Raw genomic sequence first — 12,831 nt, forward strand, 5'->3', positions numbered from 1 at the left:
TCGCCCATGCAGTAATTATCCAGTATTTTTTTTTTTCACCTTATCTGGAGTTGCTATTGATGTCTGAGTTGAGCTGGATGTCACTTACTTCTTAGTGTCCACAAAATCCATCTTGAATTTTATCTAGGGCTGAAACAATGAATCGGATTAATCGTGATTAATCGAGTATTGAAATAATTGTCAACTAATTTAGTAATCGATTAATCATTAACTGGAGTTTAAGCTGGGCATACACAGTGTGATTATTTTTTTTCAGTCGTTGCATGCAGCTACAGCTCACAATGAACAACGAAACCTTACGGAGTTCGCAGCTCACTATGCATTTTCTCACATTGTGCGGCATGACGTTCTGATGCGATCTACCTGCTCACACTGTACGTCTAAAAACGACGTCGGACTGAGCTCCACAGTGAGATGGTGCTACTCTGACTCTATCTGGAAGCCAAACCAGTAGAAGAGGAATATGAACCTCACTAGAGTGAAACGCGCTGCCTTGGCAATTTGAATTTGTGCAATTTTGTGTGCTGAGAAGGCCCTACGAAGAAAAGGGGGTGACGTATTTGGACAAAGACATGGCTAAGGAAATGTGGCTGCTATGGTCTGTCGATTTTACAGAAAGAACTCCATCTCACTCACACCCCCGCCATGCTTCTAAGAGGAAGAAGAAGAATCCTTTGTTTGCGCATGCCCACTGAGCGATTGGCCACGACGGTCGACTGAAAATCAAACATGTATGATTTTCTCCCAACCTCGCGATTCCTGATCGGGAGGTGGTTGTAAGAGGCTGATCGCCCCTCGTTACCCCCTGTACACTACACGACGCACGATCAGGCTGAAAAATTCTCACACGACTGGAAAGTCGGCCCTAAAAAGCCCGAATTTAGAGAGTCTAAAACGTGTGTTCGGGTTAATGATAACAACCCCTTATTGTCCTAGAAATAAACCAACACAATCAGTTACTTTTCTGCAAAACAGGAGAGTGGACCCAGATGGAGAATTACACTCCCTGAATATGTGTGGTCAACTCTGTCAGGACATCTCTGTGTTCTGCTTTTATTGTTTTACTACAAAGAAGGATCAGGACGGCTCAGAAGTTTACACATGATAACGCATGACAGTTCCTTGTGCAATTTTATTGTGGGTGATGATTAGTCACCTGCATATAAATATGTAGGTGATATACACACAAACACACAAGTAACTCCATGATTTCTCAGTCTGCTGGTCCAAAGGAAACTGGACTGAGTTTTCAAAACACGAAGAGAGACTGTTTAATTTTGCAACAGTGCAGTGCTGCCAGTGGCCTTTATGGAACTAAACCTGATAGTTAGAAATCTAGCACTCTTAGTGCCTATGTGTTACCCAGCACTGCTAAAATTATTTAATTCACACATCGAGTAAAATGTGTTTCTGGATAGTTTCTATGCTTATCTGTTCTTCCTTTAACCCCTGTGTCCTTAAGTGGAAAGAGATAAAGCAGAAGTGACCAAACAGGAAAAGAAAGCACGGATACAAGAAATCCACCCAAGATGACAACTAGGGAGGCAGAAAGAGACACAACTTAAAGCTGCATAATAGTCTGAGGTATGAGTAGGAAAATGTATGACCTGCAGATAATATAAACACCGTTTATATAACATCATAAAATAACACCGTTTTCAAAAGTTGATCCTCAGATTCTGCTCTTACTAAGTTATATTGGTGCCATTCGGTTGTAGTCATGCAGCAGCTTAAGAAACTGCAGTTTTTTGATTATTTTCTTCCTTTGTTATGGGGAAAATGGTAGATTATGTCACCGATTAAACTCAGACAACTCTTGCTTGTAAAAAAAATGTATTGTTTTCTTATAACCTAGTTTCTATTCTACAGGGTATACATTGTAGTGGAATACATAACATTATTTCAAGTTTTTTAAGTGCAAGAAATGCAAAAATCATTGAAGAGAGAATTAATCTTAATACCTCGAACCTCGAAGTGAAAAACATTATACAGATTAAAAGCACACAGACTGTTCTTAAGTCTTTATTTCTGTTTATTATGATTTCAAGCTCAATATTTTCAATCTGATGAAAGTAAAGAGGGTTGTTTTCAAACTCACATTTGTATGTTTTTCTGTTTTCTTTCTTCTCTCCCAGATATGCCACAATATTATTCGTGCAAAGATGAAGAGCAGATCTCTAACCAGGAGAAGGAAACCAGTTTGAACCAAAAGGACACAGAACTTCAGCAGATGAAACGGGGCCAAGAGGAACAAGAGCACCTACTGACACAAGAGGAGCAGGGAGAACTGGTGCATCTGGAGATAAAGGAGGAAGAAGAGGAACTCTGCATCAGTGAGGATCAGGAGGGTCTTGTGTTGAAGCAGGAGACAGATAACTTAACAACTGTTGGTAATATGGAAAAATCCTCCTTTAAACATAACCGAACCAAGCTTGACCAAGCCGATCAGGAAGGAAACAATCCAGAAGACTCCGGATCCAGAAGAGATGAAGAGCCAAAACAAAATAACAGCCTTTTGAAAACTCACACATTCAAGAATCTGTACTCCTGTCAAATCTGTGGCAAGATTTTTCCTCAAAATAGTCACCTGACAAGACACATGAGAATTCACACAGGTGAGAAGCCTTTCACGTGCGTCACGTGTGGAAAAAGCTTCAGTCAAAAAGGTAATTTAGCTTATCACATGAAAGGCCACACAGGGGAGAAGCCTTTCTCATGCATCACCTGTGGAAAAAGCTTCAGTTTCAAAAGCATTTTACTCATTCATGCAAGAATTCACACAGCTGAGAAGCCTTTCTCCTGCTTGACCTGCGGAAAAAGTTTCACCCAAAAAAGCAGTTTGACTTATCATATGAGGGTTCACACAGGTGAGAAGCCATTTTCCTGCATGTTCTGTGGAAAAACCTTCAGGCAAAGATCCAAGTTAACGCGTCACACTAGAATTCACACAGGTGAGAAGGCGTAAAACTCAAAGCATTAGGGTGCTTTGTAACTGAACATTTAGATGCTGCAATGATTAACTGAAAGAATCACACTAAAATACTAATTACACCAGGGGTCACCAATGTTTTTAAGGCTGAGAGCTACTTCATGGGTACTGAGTCATAGGAAGGGCTACCAATACTGACCTAGGAACTGGAGTGTTCAACTAAACCACATACTTAATAAATATATTTTGGATATTTTAATAAAGGAATTTGAATAAATGATTAAACGCTATATATATGATTACTATAATGAAATAGTCTTTAAATTATAAAAAAAGAATAGAAACAAAATCAAAAAAAGTTTAAAACTTAGTCCATTGGTGATTTTTTTTTCTGTTCTCAGAAGACACTCAGAGCATCCCATGTAGTTCTAGAGGGCCCCTTTGTGTCTGCGGGCAGTTCTTTGGTGACCCCTGAATTACACTATCATGTAATGTTGTGCCAACTGTAGCTTCCTAGTTTAAAGGGAGTTTATGAAGTGTACCAAACAGTGATAATATTTAATTGTTTGTCTTCCTCTAAATATAACTTCTATGACTTAATTCCTGACGAAGCAAGTCTGACTTGTGACATTTATCAAGTACATCCTTTCATCCAGTAACCAGACTCTTTTTTTTTTTTTAGGAAAGTTTAGTTTCAGCAGTTTAAAGAATGTGTTGGTGAAATTATTTAAAAGACTGATTCAAAAGTATTTTTCTTTTATATGTATAGCCAGGTTTTTAAGATCCTCTTGTGATCGTTTTTTTTTTTCAGCTAAAACCCAGCCTTTTCATATTGTCCATAGAACTTCATACAAATGGAAGTTTAATGAAGTTTTTATATGAATGTTTTCTTCATTTTCAGTGTTATAAATAGGTAAGAAATAAAAACCTGGTTGGTGTAAATTCATTAAGGTGTCTGTCTTTTTTTTTCGTAATTGTAGCAGGTCTTCAACATAATTCCAAAATTTATTCTTAATAGTATTTCATCTCTACGTCCCTCGGCTGGCCCCCGGAGGCGCCTCGGGCTTCCCAGCAGAGATGGAGGAGCTGTCTGCAGAGGGGGAAGCTTGGGAGTCTCTGCTGAGACTGTTGCCTCCGCGACCCAGTCTCGGATGAAGCGGGAGGCAACAAATATATTATCTCTACAAGATGTGATTGATTTTAAAAATCATTTCTAATCCAGTCATAGTGTGGTAAAGTGAACTCTACAAGTCAGCTTGTGATTCAATTCCGTTCAAAAATACTTTTTAATCCCAAAGAGAAATTCAATGTTTCAAAGTAGCTCATCTGTTTTCTCTTATATTTTAACTACTTAATGTATTAACATACTAACTTGGCTCATAAAAGAAAAAAAAAGGTGATGCCAGCTTTGTATCTCATCTGTAGTTGATCTATTGCTGTATGTAGTCACAAATCCATTACTGTTGATAAAATAAGAAAACATCTGACCATAACAAATTGGTGTTTTATCATGTAACTACCCACATTTATGATGCATTAGACAATGTAGCTCCTTAAATAAAATAATTGGTCAGGAGGCTGGCTTCCTGGATTAAATAGCCATGCAATGAAAGGAGACTGCTTTGAAAATTAACTGAATCCAGTGCTATATACACCTGGAGGAGTAATAAATAGTGTGGAAAAAGTCAGGAAACCTTAGCTGGGGTAAAGCAACATAAACATTTCAATACTATTTTTTTAAACACAGTTGCCAGATAATATATATAAAAAAAAAAAAATGCAGCTGATAGGATTGCATTACATGGCCTATAAACATAAATTTGAAATTGTTGTTACTGAGTTTGAAACTGTTTGATGGGAATAAATTGACAATATGTTTCTATGTATAGTTAGGATTATTTCTACCCTTATGTAAAAGCTCATTTAAATCAAATATATAAATAGATATTTTAGACCTAAACTGATAGAAGTTAGATTATGCTTATGTATTAATGAAAATCCTCCTTTGTTTTAATCTTTAGATTGGAGGTGTTCAACACGGGGTTAGGTACTTCATGGGGGGTCGCGTAAGTTTTGGTTCATTAGACTTTTTTTTTTTTTTTTCATATTGCCCCCTGCAATTTTTTCTGCTATTTAAAATGTCTTTAAATACACATTAACATGAATTCAACACACTGTAGTAAACAGATTAATGGAGCGAGAAGATGTGTTTCAGTCATCAATGCACACATTCAGCGACACACAGGAGCTCTTTCAAGCTGGGCACCGTTTCATTCAAAACACCTGTCCATCAACCAGGAATCAGAATCAGAAATACTTTAATAATCCCAGGGAGAAATTACTTTCGTTACATTAATCCATCTGTAATAGAGTGACTATATAGGACCAGTTTGATATATCACACTTTCATACAATGTATATAATTGGGGGGTCCCCGCTCCATCTTGCCATCAGTTTGGGGGTCCTTGACCTGGAAAACGTTGAAGACCAGCCCTTTACATCATTAAAATGAATAATATCATACTCAAATGTCATTTTTTTTGTACTTCATAATTTAAATTTTTATTAAACTCGTAATGTAAAATAATATATATATATATATATATATATATTTTTTTTTTTTTTTTTTTTTCCTGGATGCAGTTAACATGGACATGATAAAGAGTTAAGAGTTCAGCCTTGGAAACACTTGGAGGATTCTTGTAAAATTGGGACTACTGCCTTCCGACAACAAAAAAGCAAGTTACAGAAATGTGGCAAACGGCTTCAGCTCTTTTATACACAAACCAAAACATATGAGCTAGTGTACCTTTGAATGTGTCACACACAGTACAGGTGAAAAAATAATGTTAAATTCTGATTTTCAACATTCTCATCAGTCCTTCATATTTGTTATGCATGCACAGATTTAGTCCTGGGAAGATAATTCTTTAAAATGCCCAGTATTACCAGGAATAAAACACTTCAAATATATTGTTTTTCACAGCTTCTTATGTGGATGTTGGAGAGGAAGATGCTGCGATTCCCTCAAGTAAGTGAAAGCTTTGGGACCGTGGAGGTTCACTGTGAGGGAAATCTCTCCTTGCACGTTGGTCTAATAAATGGCCTTGATTTGGAAAGAGGTCTATCTGAAGATCTGAAATTCAGATAATAAAAACCAGTTAGTATAAGAAATAATACCCTTCAAAAGTCAGAAAAAGAGTTTAAATATAACTTTGAAATGTATCAATTAATTCTAACTGAGTGGAGATTGAGTCTCTTTCAGCTCCTTATTTAGGATTTAAGGTTCCTTCTCTTAAGATCCTTCAGATGACTTTACACTTATTTGTCTTTGTAATGACCTTCTTCTTTCTTAGACACCTTTAGTGAGCTGGGGAATGCATAGGAATTGTTCTAGTGGGAAGAAGCACCACTGAGAGGACATGGTCCGTTCCTCTTATCTGTTCAGGGAGATAGCACTTCCATTTCAAAGGTCACAGGGCCTTACTTTGCAGCAGCTGTCTTTTTAGTTGGACTAATACACACAGTATTAGATATTTATGATTATAGAATAAAATTATCTTCACAACGATTTCTCAACAAAGTTAATCAATTATATATAGAAAATACAGGCACAGTTACTCAGTGTTTACTACTGTTTGTTCAGGCTACCTTAGAGAATAGAGACCCATCCAAATGGCGGCAACACAGGATGTGCTCCAGCATGCAGTGAAGAGTCTGAAGAAGATGAGAAAGAATGGGAGGAAAAAAAAACATGCACTTCTTTCTGTTAGAAGAAATTTTAAATATGTGTTGGTGTTCTGGGTTAGAAATATACAAAAGTGTTCAGTGAAATATCTTTATAAATAAACTCCTGCTTCAGAAACTTTCAGTAGTAATGTAGGTATTGCATTTCTGGACTTTAGTGCGGCCTTTATTCTTCTGGATCATTCACTGTTACTTGACCAGTTATCTGCATATGGATTCAAAGGTCATGCATTACATATAATGAGTACTTACCTGGTTGATAGAAAACTGTATTAGTTTCCATGGTTCATTTTCAGACACTGTAACCCTTGAATTCCACAAGGCAGCTTTCTTGGTCCCTTGCTTTACAGTATTTATGTGAATGATATGTCATATGTGTTGCATTAGGCCCGTATGACTGTCTATGCAGATGACACAACTGTAAATGTCTATCATCAGATCAGTATCAGGTTAAAAATATCCTACAACAAGAACTATAATTGGTGCATCAGTGGGTAGTGCAGAAAAGGTTAAAGCTGAATGTGTTAAAAACAAAGTGTATGATGTTAGGCCCGAAACATCCCAATGGAGATGCACCAATGTTAAATATAACTTTAAACCACCAAGCTTTTGGGCAGGTGACTGAAATTAAACTATTGGGTGCTCCTTTAGATCAAACAATGTCTTGGTCTTCACATATTAATAATATTGTGACTGAAATGAGCAGAAACATCTCATCAATTAGAGGAAACACCAATTATATGTCAATCGAAACAAGGAAAATGGTAATACAGTCTTTATTTTTATGTCATTTGGACTATTGCTCTATTATGTGGTCAAATGCTGCTCAAAAAGACGTCAGCAGACTCCGGATAGATCAGAACTAGGCAGCAAGACTGGCTTTCTCAAGACCTTCATAACCTTATTGTTGCAAATTATAATGGTGGCAATGGCTACGTAAGGATTTCTAAACTTCTGAATGTTGGAAGTGGAAAGAACATAATTTAACCATACACCAACCATAACCAGGGGCTCCTCTCAAGATTTCTGACAGAGGAGTGAAAAGAATTATCAGAAGAATTGTCCAAGAGCCAAAAACCACTTGTGGAGAGCTTCAGAAAGACCTGGAATTAGCAGGTAAACCTTCAAGATTTGAAGACTTTGTGGAAGAATGGGCCAAAATCACACCTGAGCAACGAATGCAACTAATTTCTCCATACAGGAGGCTGTGATTACCAGCAAAGGCTTTGTACAAAGTATTAAATACAGTTTACTGTTTTCAATATTTTGGACTGTGCCATTTCGCTCAACTTTATTACATAGAACTTAATTTCTGAACATCTATAGTTTGATTCCTTTGTATGTGTGTATTACATGGATTGTTACTGACATCTGAGCAGCACCACTAGCAAATATATTTTGCTGAGAAAAATGCTCAATATGGTTCAATACGTATTCTTCCAGCTATATATATATATATATAGACCAATTTCGGCCACTACCCAATCTTCTACTGCATCTTGTATGTCAAAGCAAATGAGTTGGAAATAGTAGTAATCTATTCCTTTCAAGTATCAACAGGTGGACTTTTAGTTCACAAGGTGTGTCCGTCATGAAAAAAGGCCTTAACTGACGTCTGATTTCAGCCTTTGCAATACAACTACACAACTTAAAAAAATTAAGTACTACCAGTGTGGAATTAAGGTGGTTGTAACCTAAAAACATGACTTTTTCTCAGCATGTTCCCTTCAAGACTGACCAGGATTTGAAACATCATGTCCGCTTACCAGCTTTTCTCAATCTGATGAAAAAATACAAGACACAAAATCATATATTTCTATCTCCGATCATGGTCACTGTGAGCATCCATTATATAACAGACTGTTACATGATCCAACTTTGTATAACAGCTGGAATAATTCCACTGATGTATGGAACCTAAACAGAGAGGTATAATAAAGTAGTATAAAGCAAAGACATGAGACATCTATCAAGCTCAATATAAGCAGAGAACAAACTTCCATGCTTTGTTTAGCAGCCAGCTATGGAAAAAGAGCCATGAATACAGAGAGGAGCAGGGTCCTAAAAGTGGAAAGCTGACTTCCCATGCACCAGGGTCTCACTTGCACCAGGGGAATGGTCTGGTTTTGCATTAAGTGCACTTTAAGAGAAGGATGCAGCAATCAAAATCTTTTAGTGTCTCTATACATCGCAATAGACATGCTGCATTGAGAATATAAAAATAACTTCTCTATCCTAATGTGTTATTTTCTTACATTAAGTGCAGCCATTCTGTTTAATAGAATAGATACCTATTCTGTTTTTAAAAGCATTTAGCATGCTAAAAATTTTTTAAAAGGCATGTTTGCAGCCAGTTAGGGTATGCCTGCCAATCTCTTGTCATTAGAATTAATTGACGGCATATGATGGGACCATATGGTCTATCAACAAACCCAGCTTTCTAGTATATGGAGGGAGGGAAGGGGTAAGGAGGGACTATGATCCAGCCATATGGATAAGAAAGATGTAAAACCAAAGGGAGACCGAGGCAGGGGTGGATAGATTTATTTGGCACACTCCCATGAGTAGTTAGAACATCATATTAGTATCAATTACTCATGCATAAATGCATCAATGAATAAGAGAGATGGATGCATGAATGAAAGAACGCAAAGTTATGAAATATATGGTGAGAAAAAACAGAGGAGGGAGGAGAAAGTTCTTCAGGTGAAGAAAATTAAGATTTCTGAATGGATTATATCCCAACTTTATTACCTCTCCTATTTCTCTTCGCTTTACACGTTTCTATAATGAGTTTTTAGGATTTTTATATTAGGGTTTATTATATTTTTGGGAAAATACGTTTTTGGATGTTTTCTATTTATTAGTCTGATGTAATACAGTTAATAATTCATGTTTTCATTATAGTTGTAATTATAAAATCGTGATAAAGAACAGAAAATCAATTGTGAAAACATGAGTCTATCTAATTCATGTGTTTCACTCAGTGAGTACCTTTTTGAGCTACGGAAATGCATTATTGTTTTTTTATTGAATTTATTTTATATGATTTAAATTATAAGCGATATTTCGGGTCGATGTCGGAAAAAAATCAAAGCGGAACTTAACCTGGATTTTAGTTTCCTCGGTACAGTTACAGTGAGACACTCAGAGAACTAGCGTTAGCTTTTTTTTTTTTTTCTAGCTGGAAGGTAGTTTGTAGAGGGGATTGGGTTTTTAAAGGTAAATATGTGAAATTTTGCTCTAAAAATGTCTTCAGCTCAGCTTCAGAGAGACGCTATCAACGAGGAGTTAACTCCTACCGAAGAAACATTTACAGATATTGAAGAAATCATCATAAAATCAGAGGAAGAGATCGAGGATCAGGATAGTCAGCTGGATTCCAGCCAAACACCACCTTTCATCCCAATAGGTATGAAACACCGGCTGTAGATGTTAGCATTGAGGAAGGGGTTTTTTCAGATGTTGGCATCCGATTCAACTAAAATAATTATTGCTTTTTATCACAATAATATTGAAATTAGAGCTTGTGTTCCGTGACACCCATACCTCTACCCTGTTCGTTTAAGCTGGGGCTCAGCTATCTTCTTTGTAAGGGCTATGCACTCATATTACAGTTGCCCAACTAGCTGGGATTTTCGTTTTTAAGTTTATGTCTTTAGATTTTATTTATCCATGGACATATACAATATTTTATTAGAGATTATCCTACAATCACATCTGTTTCACATTCTCCTCTCTGTGGTCTGACTTGCTTTCTCCCTGCAATAACTTTCTAGAAAAGAAACAATGACTAGATGATCAATAAAAAAATTAAACCATTCTTATTATCTAGGACTTAGATAATGAGTGATATAGTCAAGCAAGCAATATTTAAGAGCAGTATATAAATTATACATCTTACAAATGTACTTTTTCCAATATAGATAGTTTAGGTGCCGATATGGCAGGTGTCAATATTTTAAGGAGATGCCACAATTTGAGGGGGATGCAACTGCTTTTGCTGCTGTTTGGGGGTGAGATGCCACACAACATGCTGTCATGTTTACTAATGTAAACACGAGACTACGTATTGCATGTAGAAAAAAAAATTTATTCAACTCTTATTCTTATCTCCTATTCCAAAACATACTGTAATGTGGCCCACAGCTGCCCATGTGTCCCCACCAGGGGAGCCACCAAGAATTTGGGGTCCAATGAAAGACATTGATTCTAAGATTATTTATTTTACTCCAAGGTTTTCTTTTTATATTTGAAATATCTAGTGGGAAATATATTTTCTTCTTCTTTTGGGCCCCCCCTCAGCCTAGGGCCCTTAGACTCTTCCTAACTTTTCCCCATATGCCGCCCCTGGTCCCCACTATGTTACAAACATTATGAAACTTATACAGCAAAGCTGCATGAAGCTGAGATCCCACCCACTTAGAAAGTGGACTACTAGTTTAAGCGAGTTTACTCTGGATGATAATATGTGAACTTTGCAGACTAATTATATAATATTAAAACTCATCAATGGATCCAACAATATTGGGATATTGGGAAGTAGTCAGGTGAAAAAATAGCCTATGCAGTATATTTTATTAGTTATGTCCTGCTGCAGTTATGTCCTGTCTAAGAAACTGATTTTGATTAATTGAAAATAACATTAGACCAAAAATGGGTGATGTGATCCAAAATCAGATCTAATTTGGTGCTCACTGCATTTTAGACAGAGTAGCCTGTTTGCATTGTCATTAAAACAAAATTTGAAAGAAGACTGGTCAGAATAAAACCTAGTAAATCCATGGTGGTGCTTCCAAGTAAATGTTGATTTCCAGGCATGACAAAAATAATTTAGTAGTGTGGATACAATGCTTAATAAGATCAATTCTGATCATGTTCAACCTGCTACAAAACCTTATTCTGATGTAGCCTTTACCTTAAGGAAAATATAAACATAAACACATAAGTCGTATCACAAAATCATAATCAACATTTAAGACTACATGTAGTCCTATATAACAATATTAATAAAATATTGCACAATGGGTATCTAGTATGAAATGAGTAATTACTGTCTTGCTGTTTGTGTTTAGAAAAGTACTGGGCAAGCTTAAAGTGGCTCATTATCAGCACCACATTTCTGTTTCTCTTTTCAGATACAGTTCCAAAAATAAGCTTAGGCTGCTTCAGAACATAAAGCTCTCTGTTTAGCTGTGACACCATCCTGGAGGGAAGCATTAGTTGGGCTGCTGCTGTCAACAACTTCAATTATAGATGATTTAGCTAGCCCTTGTTTTCAATGTTAAGACAGATGAATTTGGAGCTGATTTATAGGACAAAAGAATGAAGGAGAGCAGTGACAGTTAAAGCTGAGCCCATCGCTGTGTCTAGGAGAGACATAGGAAATCCTAGATATCGCTGAACAAACCTACCTACATATATGGCTTTGTCTAAAAAAAGAAAAGGCCACTTATGGAGCTAGCCCTGAAAAGTATTTATGGATCAGTGCTGCTAACTTCCTTTTGTGTTTCTGCCTCTGTTTTTTTTTAAACCCCAGTCGACCACAACAGAGGGCCATTCACACTGAACCTGCATGTTTGGCATTGTCACAGGCTCAGTGTGAATGATTTCTGTAAACGACACAGTTTAAGCGAATGCCCACTGTCGCTGCCTACTTATCTAGGAGAAGTGAATTCTGCAAAGTCAATGACTCGATGCAATCTGCAGGGTTTCCTAGATAGAAAACTTTAACCAAACTTTCTCTATGATTTGTTTGAATGACGTGTCAGGACATGGTGCTATATAAATAAACTGAACTGAACTATCCAGCATCTGCCAAACCTTGGACTGCAAGCTTACATTCCTTTGCTGTTTTGCAGCTGTTTTGTCTCATCTTTCTCAGCTGCCTCTTGTAATGCTTTAACTGTAACTGTCTCCTCTGATTTAGCACAGAGCAGTGATGTAGGAGCTGCATAACTAGATCCTGCTGACTGGTCTTCTATATTAATGGGTAATGCAAGAATAGGGTTCTACTTCAAAAACAGTTTCACATTTCCAACAAAAGTATGGAAGATGTCAGCAGTGCTATTTTAAAGGAATAGTACACCCAAAACATGATTAGCCTTCATTTTCTACTCACCCCCATGCTGAACAACACTCTGGAGTACCTTTTT

General features: G+C 36.8%; 2 protein-coding genes and 1 long non-coding RNA gene across 3 annotated transcripts in view; 2 read left to right on the plus strand and 1 right to left on the minus strand.

Annotated features, from left to right (window-relative positions):
• The window catches only part of LOC107084494 (zinc finger protein 260-like), a 7,739-nt gene extending 3,896 nt beyond the window's left edge, over positions 1-3,843 (plus strand). Inside the window, exon 2 of the mRNA XM_015374382.1 lies at positions 2,136-3,843. Within this exon, the coding sequence (XP_015229868.1) occupies positions 2,136-2,965 (830 nt within the window). The 3' untranslated portion in view covers positions 2,966-3,843. The remainder of the gene's footprint in view (positions 1-2,135) is intronic.
• A 1,807-nt stretch (positions 3,844-5,650) lies between these two features.
• The window catches only part of LOC107084501, a 9,293-nt gene continuing 2,112 nt past the window's right edge, over positions 5,651-12,831 (minus strand). Inside the window, exons 2-3 of the long non-coding RNA XR_001481228.1 lie at positions 6,581-6,646; positions 5,651-6,065 (exon numbers count right to left, since the gene is read on the minus strand). This is a non-coding gene — a long non-coding RNA (uncharacterized LOC107084501). The remainder of the gene's footprint in view (positions 6,066-6,580; positions 6,647-12,831) is intronic.
• Positions 9,828-12,831, plus strand: part of LOC107084488 (oocyte zinc finger protein XlCOF6-like) — an 8,240-nt gene continuing 5,236 nt past the window's right edge. The window contains exon 1 of the mRNA XM_015374375.1: positions 9,828-10,088. Within this exon, the coding sequence (XP_015229861.1) occupies positions 9,926-10,088 (163 nt within the window). The 5' untranslated portion in view covers positions 9,828-9,925. The remainder of the gene's footprint in view (positions 10,089-12,831) is intronic.

This window comes from Cyprinodon variegatus, unplaced genomic scaffold (assembly GCF_000732505.1).
Source record: "Cyprinodon variegatus isolate N-32 unplaced genomic scaffold, C_variegatus-1.0 Scaffold101, whole genome shotgun sequence".
Taxonomy (NCBI): domain Eukaryota; kingdom Metazoa; phylum Chordata; class Actinopteri; order Cyprinodontiformes; family Cyprinodontidae; genus Cyprinodon; species Cyprinodon variegatus.